Source organism: Amia ocellicauda, chromosome 9 (genome assembly GCF_036373705.1).
Source record: "Amia ocellicauda isolate fAmiCal2 chromosome 9, fAmiCal2.hap1, whole genome shotgun sequence".
Taxonomy (NCBI): domain Eukaryota; kingdom Metazoa; phylum Chordata; class Actinopteri; order Amiiformes; family Amiidae; genus Amia; species Amia ocellicauda.
Window position 1 is genome coordinate 21,099,865 of NC_089858.1, and position 20,412 is coordinate 21,120,276.

At 35.7% G+C, this 20,412-nt stretch overlaps 1 protein-coding gene across 2 annotated transcripts; it reads right to left on the reverse strand.

Annotated features, from left to right (window-relative positions):
* Positions 1-1,305: 1,305 nt before the first annotated feature.
* abcc12 (ATP-binding cassette, sub-family C (CFTR/MRP), member 12) lies at positions 1,306-18,914 on the reverse strand. 2 transcript variants are annotated; one of them, XM_066713713.1, is made up of 31 exons: positions 18,484-18,914; positions 18,185-18,241; positions 17,927-18,093; positions 17,588-17,746; positions 17,329-17,476; positions 16,380-16,613; positions 15,354-15,527; positions 14,941-15,088; positions 14,648-14,796; positions 14,433-14,540; positions 13,751-13,981; positions 13,342-13,413; positions 12,845-12,969; positions 12,403-12,475; positions 11,840-12,043; positions 11,311-11,445; positions 11,058-11,145; positions 10,889-10,954; positions 10,315-10,404; positions 9,973-10,076; positions 9,554-9,766; positions 9,034-9,260; positions 8,526-8,663; positions 8,004-8,190; positions 6,090-6,179; positions 5,581-5,770; positions 4,943-5,102; positions 4,111-4,189; positions 3,366-3,479; positions 2,758-2,922; positions 1,306-2,414 (listed from the first exon to the last, which is right to left on the reverse strand). In XM_066713713.1, exons 2-31 carry the CDS (start codon positions 18,227-18,229, stop codon positions 2,322-2,324), a joined length of 4,176 nt encoding a protein of 1,391 aa, XP_066569810.1. In that variant the 5' UTR covers positions 18,230-18,241; positions 18,484-18,914; the 3' UTR covers positions 1,306-2,321. The 2 variants fall into 2 exon arrangements, with proteins under 2 accessions (XP_066569810.1, XP_066569809.1); XM_066713712.1 differs by having other exon boundaries at positions 9,554-9,769; positions 18,484-18,913.
* Positions 18,915-20,412: the final 1,498 nt, after the last annotated feature.

Here is a 20,412-nt window from a genome sequence, read left to right on the forward strand (position 1 = left end):
TTGATCTCGCCATCTATGTGTGAACTTGATCAATACAGCCCTCTGATTGGCTAAAGCGTGGGCGCAGTGATTCTACCCATATGTTTTGAGTGTGATGAGTCAGTAAATATAGTTCAACATTGTAGTCTGAATTTTTAAAGAAATTGCAGAAATCACGCAGAGACCTTTCAACATTCACCATTAAATAGTACTAATAGAATATTTTACAAATTTTTGGACCCCCGATTACAGGAACGAACCTAAACGATAGAGCATACAGCCTATGGACAAATATAATTAGTTGCCATTTAAAATTGTGACTTTTTTGTGATTGTGAAACAAATTAGATAAGGTCTGGTTGAAGCTAGTATAATACAAATGTAGGCAACATGTTTTTAAGTAAGCAAATATAGTTTCAATACAACAACTAGTGTGGAGGTTTGTGTTTTACTTGTTTTGCAGAGCATGCAGTGGACATATACCAGAGTATTATTTATATATTGCAATTTCCTTAAGTGCACAGCTTTTCTTAAAATGAACGGAATGCACTTGGACTGCTTATCTTTGTAAGGTTAATTATTTAAGAACCACATACCTCTAATATAGGTTGGCAACAAGGATTTCCCATTAAGAAGGAATTATGTTGGACTTACGAAGCTTAGAGGAGATTATTTAAGACTGGGAATTAAGGATGAACACCTTTTGTTCGTTAGTTAAGAAGCTAAGCCTTTGTGTAAAAAAGTTCTGATCAAATCATTTTCATATAGCTGTTGCACTGCAAGAGAGTAAATGTTGTGCACATGCCTATTATTTATATCAATAGAAAACCAGTGAACCGTAGAAGGAAAAGAGGTCCAAATTGTATTTTTCCCCCCTATTCCTTTAAACTCAAGGCACAATTATCTTTTATTTGTCATATTTTTTTCTCCTTTACAGTTAACCCACTTTCATCAGGTGTATGGCTGCAATTTAATTATTAAGTTTACTCCCACTGAAAAACCTTGTTGTACTGTAATCTTACAACTGGCAGTCTACAAAGAGTGGAGAAGAGTAATGCTTTTCATGTTTTCATAAGCACAATGAAACGTGTCTAGCCCTGTGATATGAGAAGGAAATCAATAGTATAAAGGGCACTTCGAAAGCTTTTTTTGGGGGAGGGATGCTCCTGTAGTGATGTAAAAGAGGTACAGTGATTTCACCAATATCTCCAGCTGTTTGTTTATATTTTTGTTATTATTTTGCCATATGGGTGCATTAACATATCCCACAGCAGATGAAATAATGAGCTTGCTTCCTGTTTTGTTTAAACAATCACTGCATACTTGCTTAGTCTTACTGAGCAGCTTTATTTTTACTCCAGAATTTAAATGTACAAATAGTCAAGGACATGTGCAATAGTAAATATACAATATGTGTAAAAAAAGACAAGACATACATTTCTGTGTTTAAAGAGTTAAATACCAGTCACAACTTTAGCTTAAGTTTAGAGCACACAACAGTTTGAGCCACAATTGCGATTAATAAGATGTGACACTAGTTACAACCTGATATTCTGGGTGATTTTTCAAGACACGAAAAAACAATTAATCTTGCTTTCTTGGCTAGAGAAAAAATTAAATTGTCCATGCCAACGGAAAGTTCAGTTCTCAGTCATTTATCATCTCAGGGTTGCCAAATTGTGTGACTTACAGCCAAGACAATCAAGGATTTTGAGTCTGTTAAAAACATATTAAATTAAATAAGTTACCTTTTTGATGCAGCATTTACATGGCTATTAAATATAATAAAAAAAGAAACCGTATCAATAGAATAAAACAAATATAAAGTTGAGGAGTTTCCCCAATTCCTTTAATATTTCATAAAAAATATCAGTTTTATGAAATGAGTTGGCTGCAGTTTTACCAGCTGCTAAGCACAACAGGGCAACCAGCACCACGTCAGGGGGGGCAGTTCACTCCAATCTACTGTCTGCAGCTCAACGGCACAGACAGGGGAGATAAATGAGAGGTTTCAACATCAAACGCATCTTCTTATCAACATTCCACTCTGGAATATTACGGACCGAACCCATCAAAATGGGTGCATTGAATTGAACAGCTATTTTTCTATTTTACTTATTAACATTCCATATCCCACCTGCAATCTGTCCTACATCTCACTGTCCTCCATTACCGCTACTGAAGACCAGTTACTATCGCTGTTCAACAAAAGCCTTGCATTTCCCCTTCATCAATGACAAATAAATCACAAAGACTGTGCGTGTTCGTTGTCAAAGATTGTTTGTTGTCGAAAGCCAAAGAGGAGTGCAGCCAGCAGCAGTACAGAGGCTTTCCCGACTCTGCTCACGTTTCCATGTTGTTGGCAGCTGCGAGAAGTGATGCAAATAATGAATCTGGTCTCTGTAAAAGGACTTCTGGTCTGTCAAATTCAGCGGCCTACGAGATGAAGAATGGAAAAAAATATATTAAGGTACTTCAAATTTCTATCATGCAAGAAGGTATGACAGCTTAGAGAGGAACTAGTGGTGTTGTGAAAAATAAAGTATTATATGTCTCCATATATCTGTAGAGCTGTTTATAAGTAATATGTAGTCATTCTTATTTTCTTTTTGATGAGTTTTTAAAGTCCAAAGGAATAGGCAGCAGGTCCTGTCTCTACATTTTGCTTGAGATTTTAGTTGGATTTTAACACAAACAAGGAGTAGATACTGTTCACAACCCTGAGGAATGTTTCACACATGGGATGCTTCGTTCATAAAGAGACACTTTTTTCCTTCACCTTTCCATTGTCCATGACCAGAATCCGGTCACACTCCACCACAGTGTTGATCCGGTGAGCGATGGTGAGCATGGTGCAGTCCTGAAATGCCCGGCGAATGGTGTGCTGGATCAGACCGTCAGTCTCCGAGTCAATGGACGCTGTGGCTTCATCCAGCAGAATTATCTGTAGGTGAAGAAGCGAGACCAAGCCCAGGGTTAGTTCAATATGATTTGTATGGTTTACATATATTATTATTATTTCCCTGAGATGTACTATTGTGCCCTGGCTAATGCCCAGTGTCCTCTGGGTAAGGCCCACTGTGACCCTGTACTGGATGAATGTATTAATCATAATAATGTTTACCCAATAACAATAACATAATGACCAGTTATTACCTTGGAGGTCCTGTTAAAAAATGCATCAATCTTCTGTTGATGTCTAATGCACAGTTATGAAGTCAAAATGATAATCTATGTACACTAGAGTGATCATAAATGATGCTTAATATTCTGTTTTATTATTGTGTTGTTATTTAAGTCAATCTCAACAAAACAATCAAATATCAAAGCAATCTTCAAAACAGGAATTGGAACCATTGTCAATTTAGATTTTTTCAGTCATCTGACCTTTGAGTTTCTGAGCAGGGCCCTGGCCATACACATCAGCTGTCTTTCTCCCACAGAGAAATTCTCTCCGTTTTCTGTCACCTTGGATTCTAGCTTCTCAGGCAGCTTTGAGATCTGTACAAATAAAATCATTACAAACATTAAAAACCAACATTATTACGGACCTTTATGCACAGAAAAGCTATCAATTAAAAAATATATGACTATCAAAATATTAAAAAGAGAAAACATTGAAGACCTGCAGTTTTGTGGTATTAGATATATATCCAGTGTACACACCTTATGGCAATAATTATCAATTTTATTTACTGTAAAGGCATTTGCCTAATATTTCTACCGTGTTTCATATTTCTGCAAGCCTATGTGAAGTGCATTGTGCTTGCTGTAAGTTACAATTAAAAATACATAATTTGTTGAAAGGTACAATACTCTCAGAATAAGCAAAACATGGCATGTATTCTAAATGGATTTTTTTTTCATTTTCATTTTAAAATAAATGTCACATTCATTCAGGCATATAAGGTGTGCCTCGAGGGCAAACTCATTGTATTGAATTCAGCCCCTAACATCAACTTTGTCAGCAGATTACACAACAATTTGACACCCGGTTCAAAATAACTCTGTGAACGTAATGGAAAGCAATTTGGTTTTAGGAAACAGAAAATGAAGAAACCTATTTCAGGTCAACTTTTCTAATTGAGTAATTACTTGAAAAGCACAATAATAAATTGAAGGTTGCACATACTGTTTCCTTCATATATGTGTTTTCCAGGGCTTTCCAAATATCTTCATCACTGTATTTGTTAAAGGGATCAAGGTTATACCTGCATTAAAAACAAAACAAATACAATGTTATTCAATAGAGATGTCTTGAGTAATAATGCATCTTCTTTATTAAGTACTTTTGGGTTGGGGATTTGACTATTTCTGCTTTGCATCTGAATGGGTGAATAGATGGTGCAAACTCAATCTTCAGGTGAAAAGATTCGTTTGAACAAAAAGTAAATTAAACTTAATCAGACTGAACAGAAAGAAACATGTGTGGTCAGGTCAAACTTTATCAGTAACAGAGAAAAAAAAGGAGGATAATTAAAATCAAGGCATTATTATATGCTTGGAATTTCAGTTGTTATTTAGTTTCATTGTTTGTAATGGTTCATTAACTTAAACTCTCAGCTAATTTTGGAACATTACTATTTTAATTTGGTGCCCAAAAATAAATTACATTTGCACGCTCAACTGAGAAAATATTTGAGAAAAATATACATTATTTTATTATTGCTCAATTTCTTAGCAGACACCCTTATCCAGGGTGACTTACAATTGTTACAATATATCACATTTTACCGATTTGTACAGCTAGGCATTTACTGGAGCAATCTAGGCAAAGTACCTTGCTCAAGGGTATAACAGCAGTGTCCCCACCTGGGACTAAACCCACAACCCTCCACTTCAGAGTCCAGAGCCCTAACCACTACCTATTTAAAGTTATATACATGCATCTACTCTTGAAATGTAGAAATTTAAAGGAAGTATGTGTGCATGTATATCCTATAAGGTATACAATGACTTATTACCTTATAGTACCAATGAACAACACTGGATCCTGGGGAATTACAGCCAGTTTACTTCGTAGATCTTCCAGTCCAATACTACTGATATCTACATTGTCAATGAAGATTGTACCACAGGATGGCTCAACAAGTCTAAACAGGGCAACTCCAAGGGAAGATTTCCCTATAAATAAATAAAAATGGTACCAATGTGAATATCACACACACAAACACAAAGAAATAAAAAGAGAAAATAACAAGAAAAAGGTCTGTACATTGAATTGACCCAAATAAGCATACATTTATTAGTGTCATGGTTGTAAAAGTTGGCCAATTTAATGAAAAAAAGATATCACCCCCTTTTTTACATCCTTTGCATAAACAACCTTTATCTTTAGTAGAAGAACTCAATATTCACTGATTTAAATGGCCTTATATAAAATATAAACCAATAGCAGACCTCTTAAAGCTTAAAGCTCTTGTATATATTATTTTCAGTGCCTTATGAAATGATGTACCTTTCTGCTTCTTATTGGCCATGATAATGTATTACACATTCATTAGCCAATGGATGCTGGATTATTTTTGCTGCCTTTTCCCCCACAGCACCTTTAATGACTAAGAAAAAATAAATGTATGTATAATATATACACATATCTTACCAGAACCCGTTCTTCCTACAATTCCAACTTTTTCCTTTGCAGCAATTTCTAAATTTAAACTATTCAGGACTATTGGAGTGTTCTCTCTGTATCTCATCTGGTATTCCTTGAAAGTGATTGCACCTTTATGAGGCCAGCCGTCTGGGATATTTGCATCCTTAATCTTAGTGGGTGCTTCGGAGACACAGCCCTAAAAGAGAGAACGCTAATGTTACTTCAAGCAGAGTGTAAAAGGTGCCTAGGGAGCTTTTAGCAAAGAAAGGAATAAATGAATATATGATTTAGCAAGGCAGCTGTACTTCAAGTAAAGAAGAGGTTTTAAGAGTGTTAAAAGGAACTGTTGCTATGGAGTCCCTCCTCTGTATGTACTACTGTCATAATATTGTTTTTAATTTTGTTTTTATGAAAAAAAAAATCGGCTGAATTGAAGTGTGAATTCGTATTGTGTGTGTCATTGGGTAAGAGAAGTTGACATTGTAAAAGCAGCATCCATTTGATGATGCACTCACCAGTATATATTCTAGTATCCTTTCTACTGATGTGAATTTTGCCTCCAGTTCAGTTGCCAGCCTTACACAGAACTGCAGCATACCAGTTAACTGCAATTCAAAAACAGTAATATACAGGGTTATTTATACTGATCATAAAATGGGATTCACATTAATTCATTAAACTAGAATTGAATCTAAATTACATTGCATATTATTAATGACTCATTTAACAGTATTTTTTCATTAATAAACCATGTCATGTCATCCCTTACCTACATTAAGAGTAAAACTACAAGGGTATATATATATATATATATATATATACACACTCACCTAAAGGATTATTAGGAACACCTGTTCAATTTCTCATTAATGCAATTATCTAACCAACCAATCACATGGCAGTTGCTTCAATGCATTTAGGGGTGTGGTCCTGGTCAAGACAATCTCCTGAACTCCAAACTGAATGTCTGAATGGGAAAGAAAGGTGATTTAAGCAATTTTGAGCGTGGCATGGTTGTTGGTGCCAGACGGGCCGGTCTGAGTATTTCACAATCTGCTCAGTTACTGGGATTTTCACGCACAACCATTTCTAGGGTTTACAAAGAATGGTGTGAAAAGGGAAAAACATCCAGTATGCGGCAGTCCTGTGGGCGAAAATGCCTTGTTGATGCTAGAGGTCAGAGGAGAATGGGCCGACTGATTCAAGCTGATAGAAGAGCAACTTTGACTGAAATAACCACTCGTTACAACCGAGGTATGCAGCAAAGCATTTGTGAAGCCACAACACGTACAACCTTGAGGTGGATGGGCTACAACAGCAGAAGACCCCACCGGGTACCACTCATCTCCACTACAAATAGGAAAAAGAGCCTAAAATTTGCACAAGCTCAGCAAAATTGGACAGTTGAAGACTGGAAAAATGTTGCCTGGTCTGATGAGTCTCGATTTCTGTTGAGACATTCAGATGGTAGAGTCAGAATTTGGCGTAAACAGAATGAGAACATGGATCCATCATGCCTTGTTACCACTGTGCAGGCTGGTGGTGGTGGTGTAATGGTGTGGGGGATGTTTTCTTGGCACACTTTAGGCCCCTTAGTGCCAATTGGGCATCGTTTAAATGCCACGGCCTACCTGAGCATTGTTTCTGACCATGTCCATCCCTTTATGACCACCATGTACCCATCCTCTGATGACTACTTCCAGCAGGATAATGCACCATGTCACAAAGGTCGAATCATTTCAAATTGGTTTCTTGAACATGACAATGAGTTCACTGTACTAAACTGGCCCCCACAGTCACCAGATCTCAACCCAATAGAGCATCTTTGGGATGTGGTGGAACGGGAGCTTCGTGCCCTGGATGTGCATCCCACAAATCTCCATCAACTGCAAGATGCTATCCTATCAATATGGGCCAACATTTCTAAAGAATGCTTTCAGCACCTTGTTGAATCAATGCCACGTAGAATTAAGGCAGTTCTGAAGGCGAAAGGGGGTCAAACACAGTATTAGTATGGTGTTCCTAATAATCCTTTAGGTGAGTGTGTATATATATATATATATATATATATATATATATATATATATATATATATAATGTCTGGGTTTAAATTCTCCTGAGCATTAATTAAACCTAAGTAACACAATTATACTTAATATTGCTGACAACCACTTAAAACTCAGAAACAGATAACACTTAGGCTTAGAACAAATTAAAACTTTGAGCTATCTGTGAACTGAACTTGAGCCCTATCATATGTTTTCTCAGAAGTAGCAGAATGGTGTGGCCTCTGATAATGAAATTGCCTGCGATTGGGTACAAGTTTGTAATTTGAGTTTCACAGGTAGGTCAACATTTTGATTTGGTCTAGGATTTAAAAACAGAATATCAAAGTTTGTATTGTTTTTTTGTTTTGTTTTGTTTCCTACCTGGATTGTGTAGGACAGAGCTAGCCCTTTATATGCTGCATTGATTGTTGGAGGGCTCAGAACAACAAATAAGGCAACCAGTAGAGTGATTATTGTGGTGAGAAAATCCAGCCTAAAGGAAAGCCATCTTGTCCCAGTGTTGAACAGCATGAAATGATTAGAATTGATGTCACTCAATTGCATAAACCTAAAAATATTTTTTGAAAAAGTTAAGGCAAATATGACAATTTACATAAAAAGAGCAGTAAGCTGTTTGTAGCCATTGGTGTACTTACACATTCAAATACAATGGCCTTCATTTGAATTTGTAGGTGCATTTATTTAACAGATTTGCATTTATTTTTTTAATAAATATAATGACCAAAATCAAATTATGGCTCCACATTCTAAACAAATGCAACTGTTAATTATTGGTCCTTGTGAATTACAAGAAAGTGCTCTATAATCATGTTTCAGGCATTTATGGATGTTATTTGGAAGGGACAACAAAATATTACAATGTTTAAAGAGATAAGTTCTTACTTGGCTATATATTGTTTCTCCTTCTTGTAGGCATGGATGGTGCTGAGTCCTTGAATTGTAGATGTAGTGTGAGAAAACCATGGCGACCGACTGATATTTTCCAATCTCTTTAGCCCCCTAATGCTCCTTTGGAAAATACTGAAAGGCACAAGTAAAAAGTCAGGCAATTCCATAAAATCTATTAACTACATTTCTATAAAAAAAAAGTTTTTGAATTATCTTCAAAGTAGATGAAGGTAAACAATATCTGGAAGGAACCTTATATGGATTCCTGGTTCAGAAACAATAAAAAACAATAAAGCATGAAGCCCCAATATATGCCTCACTTCTCATGTTGTACCAGGTTTTGTGAGCTATACGCACAGTATAAATCTAAACTGAGGCAAATAATTACTTTGAAATTTGATTCGATTTTTTACTAGTAGTCTTCTAGAGTGTTCAACATAAAAGTTAACTTTTAAACATATTGGATCCTGAATGTGTTTTTCTGTGAAAAAGGATGACTTACAATAGAATAACTCCCAATAACATAGTCAGCAATACGACTGCGATGAGGAGTTCGGGAAACACAGCCGAGATTGTGATAACGGTGAATAAAACTTGCAGGAAGATCTGAAAACAGTTCTCCAAATTGAAGGGTGTGCCAACATCTATCTCATCCAGGTCCTTGGAGAATCTGTTTATCATCCTTCCAGTTGGTGTGGTGTCAAAGAAACTCATTGGGCTGCGCAGGATCTAAAATTAAATAAATAGGTCATCAAGGACTTTCAGTAAATAACAGTTCATATTTAATATATGTCTACCATTTTATCTTTTAGACAGCCTTTCCTTGATCATAAGACTTTAGTAATAATGTAAAAACAGTGCCCCATACTGGCCTGCCTGTAACATGCTAAAATTTTAAAGCCAAAAGTGAATAAAGTGAATTTAATACTACTACTACTTATTATTATTATTATTATTATTATTATTATTATTATTATTATTATTATTATTATCATTATCATTATCTATGACCAAATCTTTACCTTGTGAAACATCTTGTCATGGAGCTTTGAAGAAGCCCTCAGGGTGGTTTTTGTGAACACATATCCTTTGACGACACTCAGTGCAACCATTCCCACAATGCACATCCCATAAACCAGCTGGTAAAAATGAAGTCTGGGGTTTTCTGTAACATTGCCACTATCTCCTGAATACATTGTGTTGTTGTCAGAAATATTTGCAACCAAAGAGCTATTCTGCTGCAATTGTAAAACAAACGGAAGAAGAAAAACATTACCACTTAGACAATCAAAGTTTGCACATTTTCTACAACAGAAATATTTGTTTGAGAAATAAAAACAAAAACAATCCACACTTTTCAACTATACAACTGTATGATTTTCACAGTGTTGTTTCAATAGTACATTTGTTAACATTTTGGTGATAAAGCATGGAAGATTACCCCAGATCCTTGCTCTAGCCAAAAACTCAGCCACCAGTTACTAAAAGCAGATACTCCTAGTACGCCAATGAACACCAATGCAACAAACAGAGCCAGAAAATATCCTGAAAAAAAACAAAACAAGAACCAAGTTAGATGGAACGAATTAGATAATACTTCACATAATTAGACCTCCATAATCTAAGCCAGCACTTCATTAAACACCCCACCAGCCAATAGCAATTTCACCAGGTGTCAGTTTGAAGAATATATCATGTATATCCTTAATTAAAGCATTACTGTTATGTATGCTATCACAGAAGCATAAGGGAAGATATCGATTAAGAAGCATGCGTTCCTTACCTCCAGCTGCTTTCACATAGTGATGATAAGCTTTGCATGAAACTGAACCTTCCTGCATTAGTTCAGTCAAAACAAGCTGATCCTTGGATCCTTTGATGAAGGGAATAAAAAAATTGTATGAAATAAACATACTAAAGATCCTTACACATACATCTATGCAAACCTTTAAAAAAAAAAAAAAACATCCTGCAATATATATACAACTGATGGAGTATTTATCAACCCTTATTTAACTGGTAACTGGCAATATTGTCTCCTTATTTAACTTATCAATACTTCTTAACCTATTCAACCTAAATTAAGTAATTGTTGTAATTTTTGAACATATGTTATAGCTTTTTCCTCCCAGTTTGAAGGATCTATCCATCTCCGCCTCTCTGGGTACACAATGTATTTTCTAGGCTCACTATTAATAACATAACATAAGGGAAATGCTCCCACAATAGAACTACGCCAATAAGACAAATAAATTGCACACAATGACCTCTACTCTTAGATTCTGATTACATATCGCATGCCATTTTAATCTAGTGTCGTATGAATGAACAGAATACAATTAGAAACTACATTGTACCTCTTTTGCCATGTGTGTCCTTGTTGTGCTCTTCAGATTCATTAATCTCATCTGACATATCAAAAGCTAAAATAAAAAAAGCAGAAGTTAGTCTTGTGTGTACTGTTTAAAAGCAGTATCATACAGACAAATGTTTTTTTTTTTTTTTTTTTTAAACATCATCACTAACCTGGATTGTCTATTCCATTGGCAACCTGAGGAGGATGTTCTTCTGGAATAGATGCTGATTTTGGTTTACTGTCATCATCTTTTTGTTCCTTTTGGAAAACATAACAATCTTAACAATTCAAGAATGCCACCAATATCATCAATTTATATCCAAAGATGTAATAATTGCATCATCATATCAAATATTTCCAAAAACCTTTCACAGTAACTTCGTGGAATTGAATACTAATAATAATGAAGTACAATCATCTTACATTTGAGTGTTCTGATTGGAAGTTATTGATAAGCTGAGAGTATTTTCCTTTATTGCTCATTAAGACTTCGTGGGAGCCCCATTCCTTTATTTCCCCATTTTCAAGTAATAGGACTTCGTCGCAGAACTCCAGGTACTTAAAAAACAAGAAAACAAAAAGGTATACAACACTAAAATAAAACCATTATCCAAGTTTTATATACGTTTAATAATTTACATGTGTTTAAAGATCAAACCAAAGCATACAAATATAAGAAGCCATATGAGCACGATATGAGACAGTTAACATAAAGCATTTAAAGCTGTTGAGCATTGTGTACTTCGGTCTGTATACACATACAATACTGCTCATTACAGAAGGTTTTATGAGTTTGGACAGTTTTTCACGGGGTCTGTTTGCATGTTCTGCAAACAGCAGGGTCAGATGATTGAACCCTCTTTTGTGTAATGAACCGATGGGTGCTTGGAAAGTTTTGTGTTATGCTGACTCATGCTCCAGTGTCAGGCTCCAGGAGTTGTCTAAATTGTACCTGCAGTTGATGAGTCACTAGAATGACAGTCTTCCCCCTGAGTTCCTTCTTGATACATTCTTCAAAGATGTGTTTCCCAACGTGGGCATCGACAGCTGAAAGCGGGTCGTCCAGAAGGTAGATGTCTCTGTTGGAATAGATCGCTCGGGCAAGGCTGATCCTCTGTTTCTGCCCACCTGAGAGATTGAGGCCCCTTTCACCAATCTTTAACGCAAAGAACAGAGGACAAATTAGAGAACTTTTCTACTCCTTAAAAGTACTTACTCGTGTACTGTGTATCACAGAGGTCCACTAAATTCTCTGTAATTGCACTTTGCTTCTTTGCCACCCTGTGTATAGCGGTGTAAATAGGCCATGACTTTGTTCTGGCTCTATCCTGCAGACATACTCTACTGAACACTTCTGTTATCAGAAATAAGGCAAGTTGTTTGAATAGAGCAGATATAGGAGGTTAGGAAATCACTTGTGATTCAGTCAGTACTGGAAAATAACAGAAACTAATAATTATGATGGCTATTATGAATTATTATTATTAATAATTACAATGACAACCAGCGGCTCACCTCAGTCTTGTCACCATATGGAAGAATTGCTAAATCGGGCTTTAGACAGCAGGCACGAATTACTTTGTTATACCTATGAAAGAAGAAAAATAGGACATCATATTTATAATAGTAACTCCAAAATGCAAGAAACTGGGAAACTGAATGTAATTACTTCATACTGTGACAAAGCAGTCCCTTCTGATTTGCGTTGGTAGTCAGTTTGACCTTACCCCCTTTAAGTGTCCCTAGTGAAGTCTTGCCCTAGATCCTGCAGCTCAAAGGCACACTTTTTATAAATGGAAAACGTAACCAACACAGAAGTCTCTAAAGTCTTGCAAGTGGACATCAGTGATGTAGTTGTGCAGCAAAGCTATTGCCTTCAGAAGCCAGCTAGTGTGCTTTGAAGCCCAGTGATTTCATTTCTTTTAAATTGTTTTCAACACATTTTCTGTCTAAATACCTATTTTTATCAAATGTCTCTCCCATGAGAATATTATCCCGCACACTTCCGTGAAATATCCAGGCCTGTTGAGACACATAGGCAAATTCTCCATCTGCTGCCACAGATCCGTGGTGCAGGTGCATCTGTAGAAGGTGAGAGATGCATGTCTTATCAAAACCTAATTCTGTTATGTAAACCAACAGCTGCATCGGCTATACGGATATTTTTCAATGCCAAATGTAGTGTGGACATAGATTTGCAAACTAGTTATTCTTTTTCTTTCTTTTGCTCTTTAATTTTCTTTAATCTCTGTGTATTTTTTTAAGTGCGTGTGCACACGTATGTACTACATACATACATCTATATGTGTGCTTGCTTGCTAATATGATAAGATAACTTAATTAAATTAAATTCAAATCCAATATTTAAGCACAATTTGAATTATTATGCATTATTTGACATCAAATGCTTGTAAAATATATTATATTAACTGTAGAATTCTTATTTTCACTCACCTCTCCCAGTAAGCTTGAAATAAGTGAACTTTTTCCGCTGCCAACATTTCCACAAATTCCAAGTAGCTTTCCCTAAAATCAAATTTCAGCCAATAATATTTTGATGAGTAACAATGAAAATCATTATCTAGAATTAAACCTAAGTGGAGTTTATCATTTAGACATAGCAAAAACTGTAGATTTAAATAATTAGTTGAAAATGTACTTTTAGTAAGAGTTTTTCAAATGATAGAAGGATAATAAATTCAACCAGCATACTCTTCAGCAAAGCCCACCCCCCCCCCACACACACACACACAAAACCTAAAACACTGTAAATCTGTAATCTGACTGTATATGTGTAGATGTGAACTAGCTCCCTACTACATACTTTTAGCAAATCAATTCAGCAAATTACATAAAAATGCACCTTCTGCAATGTAAAACTGATGTTTCTCAAAGCAGCTCTGTTTCCATGTTCACTCTTTCGGGTTTCTGCTTCATTCTTATCTCCTTTCAGCCCATTTCTGACACCCTGTGCAGCTTCATGAGTGTCCAGGGGCCGTTCCCAGGAAAAAGAGGCCTTTTCCATGACTAATGCATTCGGGGAGTCTTTTAACTTAGTGAGGTATGGTTCGGGATTTTCAATACAGAGAATTTTCTGAGGAAAAACACGTACATAATATCATACTATAGCAGACGTTTATTTATGTATGTATTTATTTAATTTTTAAGTTTATTTTATTTTTATACAAATCATTGACTGAATCCTATTGCGAATTTCATAGTGGTATGTTTTCCCTACTTTGAGCAGAAATGTTTATTAAGTAGCTAATGTCTTTGTAAAACACCTTGAGGATTACATTTAAAACCATTGCATTTTGCATTAGTATACATTATATCATGAAATTATAACCCTTTAAAGCACTTGCACTATGAAAAGCACTGTCCAGTCCTTTAAAAAGCAATGACAGTAATTGAAATGTTCTGCACTTTAGGTAGGGTTGGCTAAGTGTTTCTTTAAGGCATGAAAAATGAACCAAGAAATGCAACTAACATGTGGAAATGCAAAAGGATTGTTTTTTGTTGTTGTTTTAAAACTTGTCCGTTACCTTTAATCGAGCCAAAGCTACTTTAGCTTCTGCCAAGGATTTGACTGAGAATGGAAGGAGGCCAAGGCTGAATCTCATTGAGTTGAAAATAGCTATCACGGTAAAGGCCTAGAAAAGAAAACAAGGAAAGAAAAAACAAAGAAGTTGGAGAGACTTGCTAGACCATTATTTAAAAATAAATTAAATGTCTTGCTCCATAAAGAGCAATTACTTACAGATGAAGATGTCAAGTTCAAATTCAGAGACGTGTGAGCCACAAAGGTTATGATTGTGGCCACTGTGGGAATGATGATAGTCACAGAGCTGTTGACGCTTTGAATATAACCTGCTTTTTCTAGGATTTTCCTCTCATTTTTTCTCACACCTGAAAGAACAAAATAAATACAAAACAGGTCACAATATTTGCGAATACATTTTATTTTCAATTACCACTGAAACTGTCAAAATTTGAAATGTGTTCTATGATTGTTAAGTCAGAAACACTTTCCAGTAACGGTACATAACTTACCCATAATATTCTTCTCAAATGAACCCTCCCAAGCATACATTTTAATCAGTTTAATGCAAGTCAGCACTTCATTCATGGTTTGCACCCGCTTGTCTGATATAATTACAGCTTTCCTCCTGAAACCGTTTATCAGCTTTGCCATCGTGAACTAAAACAGACAACAAAACAAACAAACTTTATCTGAGAGCATTTACTTTTAAATTAAATAGAGCCTTGACATGGTAACCTATTACTGTTATTCATTATGCCTCATGTCAATACATTAAACATCACTGTAGTTTCTCAGCAAAGGACTTCTGCAATTGTTTATTTAATCTTTGTCTTTAACAGAAAAAATGTTTTTGCTGTCTAACTGTTTTGTCAGACCTTTCTGTTTTGTTTAAAGGAGTAAAATTCCAATTTCAAGCACAAACCTGTATAGGAATGAAGACAATATATATAAAAACACCAATGAGTGCAGTATATCCAAGAATGTAGCAGGCATAAATGATACCAGTGACCAACAAGACTGGTATGCATAGTGTAAAGGTCCCAAAAATGATTGCATCAAATATCCGATAGCCATCACTAGAAAGCACATTGATCACCTGTTAAAAAACAAAACAAAAAAATGTTCTTATTAATTCATAATAATTTGTAAATTTGTACTTTTTTTTAAACATCTGTGTAAGTATACCAAGTATATACATACACACAGTGCCTATCAAAATTACTCCCCAAACAAACATGTCACATTTTGATGAATTACAAATACCACAAACCCATTTTTTAAATATATATATTCAAATAAATATATTTTACATTTTTTATATAACTTAATACTGCTATATGCTAAGCAGGTTGAATGTAAATTGAAATGTACTGTTTGTATATGTATTCAGCCCCCTAAGTGGAAAACACATACACGTTACATTTAATATGTTTTAAATTTATTGTATTTAAACATCACCATATGGGACCAAAAGTGTACCTGAGCTCAACCTTAATTCTATCCTAAGAGCTTTTGTAAACAATAACTGAAGTTTCAATAGCTGAGTCACAGATTTATAAAGTTATACAGCTTGCACAAACAGAGTTTCAACAAAGATATTTGACAGAGATTCAGTAGGGAATGGGTATTAGTTACTTTTTATAGATATGACTGAAAGCAACATTTCTGACCATGAAAGGCAACAATGGATAATGCCATTCAGAAATGCAGGACAATAGGATTGTCTGCCTTAGGGGAAAAACTACCTGGTCAACATCAATCACTTGAGCTCTTATGGTGCAATGGTGCTATATTTCCACCAAACTTCTATCTAGATCCTATAGCCAGTGTTACTAACAGGATGTGAGCAGTCAATGCTGTGATAAAAAGATTATGTCACATACTGAATATTCACTGTAACCATGTGTATATATATACATTATATGTGTGTGTGTGTTACATTTCCTACCTCTCCAACAGAGATGCCATTGAGTGACTTCAGAGAAACAAGTTTCTGAAAAGCCATGGTAGCACATGCACTTTTAAGCTTGACTCCTGTACCAATATTGATAGCCCAGGTCAGGGACTGAAAAAATGCTTTGCAGAACTCAGACACAAACAGAGCCGCACAAAGCCCAATTCCATATAAGAGATTCGACTCAGAAGATTCAATATACTGAAGAATGCTGTACACCAGAACAGACTGAAAAACACAAAAGGACATGTTATTCCAACAATGTAGCTGCACAATTCCAGTCCACAAAACATCACCTATTCATTTTCTATTCTACCTGCTTTTTTAATATATTTTCAATCTATTCATCCACACATTCATTTTCAAAATTTACTTCATCTCTTACATAATCGCAGTGAGACTGGCACAGGCTGCAAGGCAGGGTACACCCTGGATGGGATATAAGTCCAGTGCAGGGCAGCACACACACAGCCAGCCCTCATGCCATCAGGGCAATTTAAAACAGCCAATCAACTTAAGCAGCATGTCTTTGGGAAGTGGGTCAAGACCTTAGCATCTGCAGAAAACCCAGATGGAGACCATGCAAACTCCACAAAGGCAGCCAAGGCTAGAATTGAACCTGGGTCCCAGGAGCTAAGAGGCAGCTGTGCAAACCATTGCACCACAGCATCACCATGCTGCCCTTCTTCTAATTAGCAAAATGATCAAAGATAAAATGAATGAAGAAAGCCATAGTTTCATTGGAAATTTGGCTTTTCCCTTTTCCTTTCTATGTCTTGGCCTGAGTCATTTAAAATATTCAAATTAAATCCAGCCTTATGTGAGAAATAAGAAAAGCAACACGTGTCTGACATGGACATTATACTGACCTAGGTATATGACCATTATAATCAAAACAGCATCAACAAACAAAGAAGCAAATTAATAAATCAATAAATCTTACAGGTCCTAGGAAGACAGCAGTAGTGAAAGCAACAGAAGCCAAAAAAGCCATTATCATTCGTGTTCGCTGGAAACGGAATGCCACGCGTTCAATCGAGGCCTTCTCCATACCCACTCGGGCAACTTCTTCTTCCCAAAGTCTCTGGAATCTGTACAGCAATTCAAATGTGTTTAGTTGTATATGTAAGAACCTCTTCCAAAGCAAAATGTATCATTGTGTACCAACTAATTAAAAAATACTTAAACTAATTAAAAGATACCTTTTGGCATTAACATCGGCGCAGTCATGAGGTGATAAAGAGGGGATATTGTTCACATCTATGTTTTTTCTGAACACACTCCACAAAAGGGGAGTGAGCCATGAAAAAGAAGTAAAGGAAAAGAAACCAGCTTCATCTTTAGGGTTAGATGTGGAAGACCTTAAACAAAGAAGGAAATGAGCATTTAATTATTTAAAGTAAAGTAATTATGGAATGTATTTAATTATGGAATGATACATTGAATTATGGGATGATACATATAATGGGAAATTATTGGAAGAGCAATTTATTGGTATAGGAAAACACAGCTTGTAAAATAAAAATATGTTCTGTACTTACTCTGAACTGAAGCGGAACGGAATCAGGTGTTGCATACTTGTGTGATACTTGTGCCATTTTGAGAGATCTTCGTATTCTTTGTAATCCAAAGATGGTAAGTGTTCTGAAGATGCATTCACAATTCCATTTCTTTCCATAGCCCATGTTGTATTGTCCGGTTTCATTTTCTTTATACAATTGAAAACACAAACACATAATTAGAGTAAATCCCATTGTTAATGGAAATCAGATGTGACGTAGAAATTGCTGTCTACTTACAAAAGAACCAACATTAATGTCCGGAAGAGATTTTCTTGATGACATGTTTCCTTGTACCTGGGCACACACACAGAAATAGAAAAATACAGAAAGCAGGGTATTCAATCTTTAAATGAACTAGGAAACAGAAATGGCAAATGTATACATGCAGTTAAGGTGTTGTTTCTTGGAAATGAAAACAAAATCAAACTCCAAATATGTATATGGAGATCCACTCAAAACAAAAATAAAATGAGCAAAATTGAAACATTATTTTCAAAAAGCAGAGTCTAAAGAACCAGAGAAGATAAAGAACATACCTGTTAGCATCAATAGAGAGTAGACCTTCTGATGTACATTTGTTGTGGTGCTTAAAAAGTACTTCTAACCTTTCAATCATCCACAACTTGATTGGACCATGTGCTGACAATGTTACATAATTCAAGTAAATTGGATTCAAAGGTTATTGTATTTTCTCTGTCATGAATCCAGTTTCCCAACGTGAACTTTTGTTTTAATATTTAACTACTTAACTGCGGTGGGTGAACACCTGTCCAGTTACAGAAAGGAGCCCGCCAAAGGCTTTGCATGAATAAAAAACATCTATCATGACAGTTCAAAATTACAACCAGCTGCCACAGAATTATTTGACTGGAATATATTGCTAGAAATTAACAATCAACATTCATAATACAGAAGTTGAGTATATCTGAAGATTATGAGTGGACATGATTGATCGAAGGATCGGTGGTACATAGTCAGGGGTTATTTGTCTGAGATTCCTGCAATACATGTGATGAAATACAACATTGCTGTTTCCTTGAGATTTAATTATTTTACTCCCCTCTCACCTGTATTCTTTCAATGATTAACCTGGCAATCTTCTCTGTGGTAAGACAGCTGAAAAAAGTGTGTCTTACCTTTATACATAGTTTTGTGGGCACTGAAAGCACAGCCATTTGCGGAAGCTACATGCCATTTGTTTATATATTATGAATGTCAGAAACCTCACATTTTGAGGAACAGTATATGTTTTTTCTTGACATTTTCATATCCCTCCGGTGTTTCTAGAACATTGTAAGACATTCTGATCTGTTACCCTCTTTACAAGCCAGTTTTTTCAGTGAGGACTATAAACCTGAAGGCAGTAGGATTTGTTTCTTTTAACGTAAACATTTCTAGTAGTGTCAAGTTTCTCCACAGAATTTAGTTGTTTTCCGATGTCCCTGAAAAGTAATTTCTACTCTCTGGAGAATGCAACCGAACACACCTTATGTTGGGTGAGACACAGCAGGGATGACAAGCAGCATGTTTTTGAAATGGACAGTGTGAAAGCAGTGGTGGGGAGCTATAGAAATAATGGCCCTGACGCCCACAGAGAAGAACAAAACCATTACCACCTGCTCTAGTAAACTCACTGCAGGATGTGGGAGTCTGGGGTGTAAATCATCATGAGCCTTCATAAACCTGCACATTATCCTGCCAGTGGGGGCCGTGTCAGAAAGACACATTGGAAGGATTTTTCTAAAAGAAAAAAGGGGAAAAAGAAGTATGGTGCTGTGTGTTTAGAGTTGACTTTTAAATCCAAATTTGAAAATACTGATACCCTTATTTTTCATGTCCATGTTTATATTGTGTGTAGGGGAGGGTGTGTATAATGCATTCACTTACACAATTTGTTTTCCTAGCAACTAAGCTTAGGATGAATATAGCAATTGCGTTGTTTAATATTGAAATAGTTTCACTTTAGGCAATACTTAATTTTATGAAAAGAAGCAGAAACTACACATAATTGTGTTTTATGTAGACAAAGTTATAGATGTCAGATAATTAGATTCCAAGCCAGATGTTCATGCTCTAATGCCTCTCTCACAGGCTTGAAAACCAATGTATGGACAACAAAACATTTGGTATAAAATCAATTTATAGGAAAGGTATATCAGTAACATCAGTTTACTTTCCTTGATAAATATTTATATATATACATTTTCTAAGTAAACTAACTGTAAACTGTTAAACAGTACTTATTAAAGACTTGCTGGGAATTTTAAGATGATCAAGATGTCTGTGAGGTTATCACATCTGCTTACTTAAAGACGGCCTGAGGTTTGTTTGTCTGTGCCCTTAATTCTGATCTCTGTTTTTGATGTCAATGCTGAATGTCATCATGGTCAATGATTAACTTCCTGTGAATAGCCTGAACTTCTACCTCAAAACTATTTTCTCATGTGTCATGCTCATGGCAGCAT

What these genes read in the sequence shown, in the direction of transcription:
- abcc12 (XM_066713712.1), bottom strand. Translation starts at nt 18,229, where the DNA reads ATGTCATCAAGAAAATCTCTTCCGGACATTAATGTTGGTTCTTTT. An exon ending in TAGTGACTCATCAACTGCAG is followed by an intron (nt 11,446 to 11,839) that starts GTACAATTTAGA and finishes TTGTTTTTTAAG; the next exon opens with TACCTGGAGTTCTGCGACGA. An exon ending in GGCTAGAGCAAGGATCTGGG is followed by an intron (nt 9,770 to 9,972) that starts GTAATCTTCCAT and finishes TTACAATTGCAG; the next exon opens with CAGAATAGCTCTTTGGTTGC.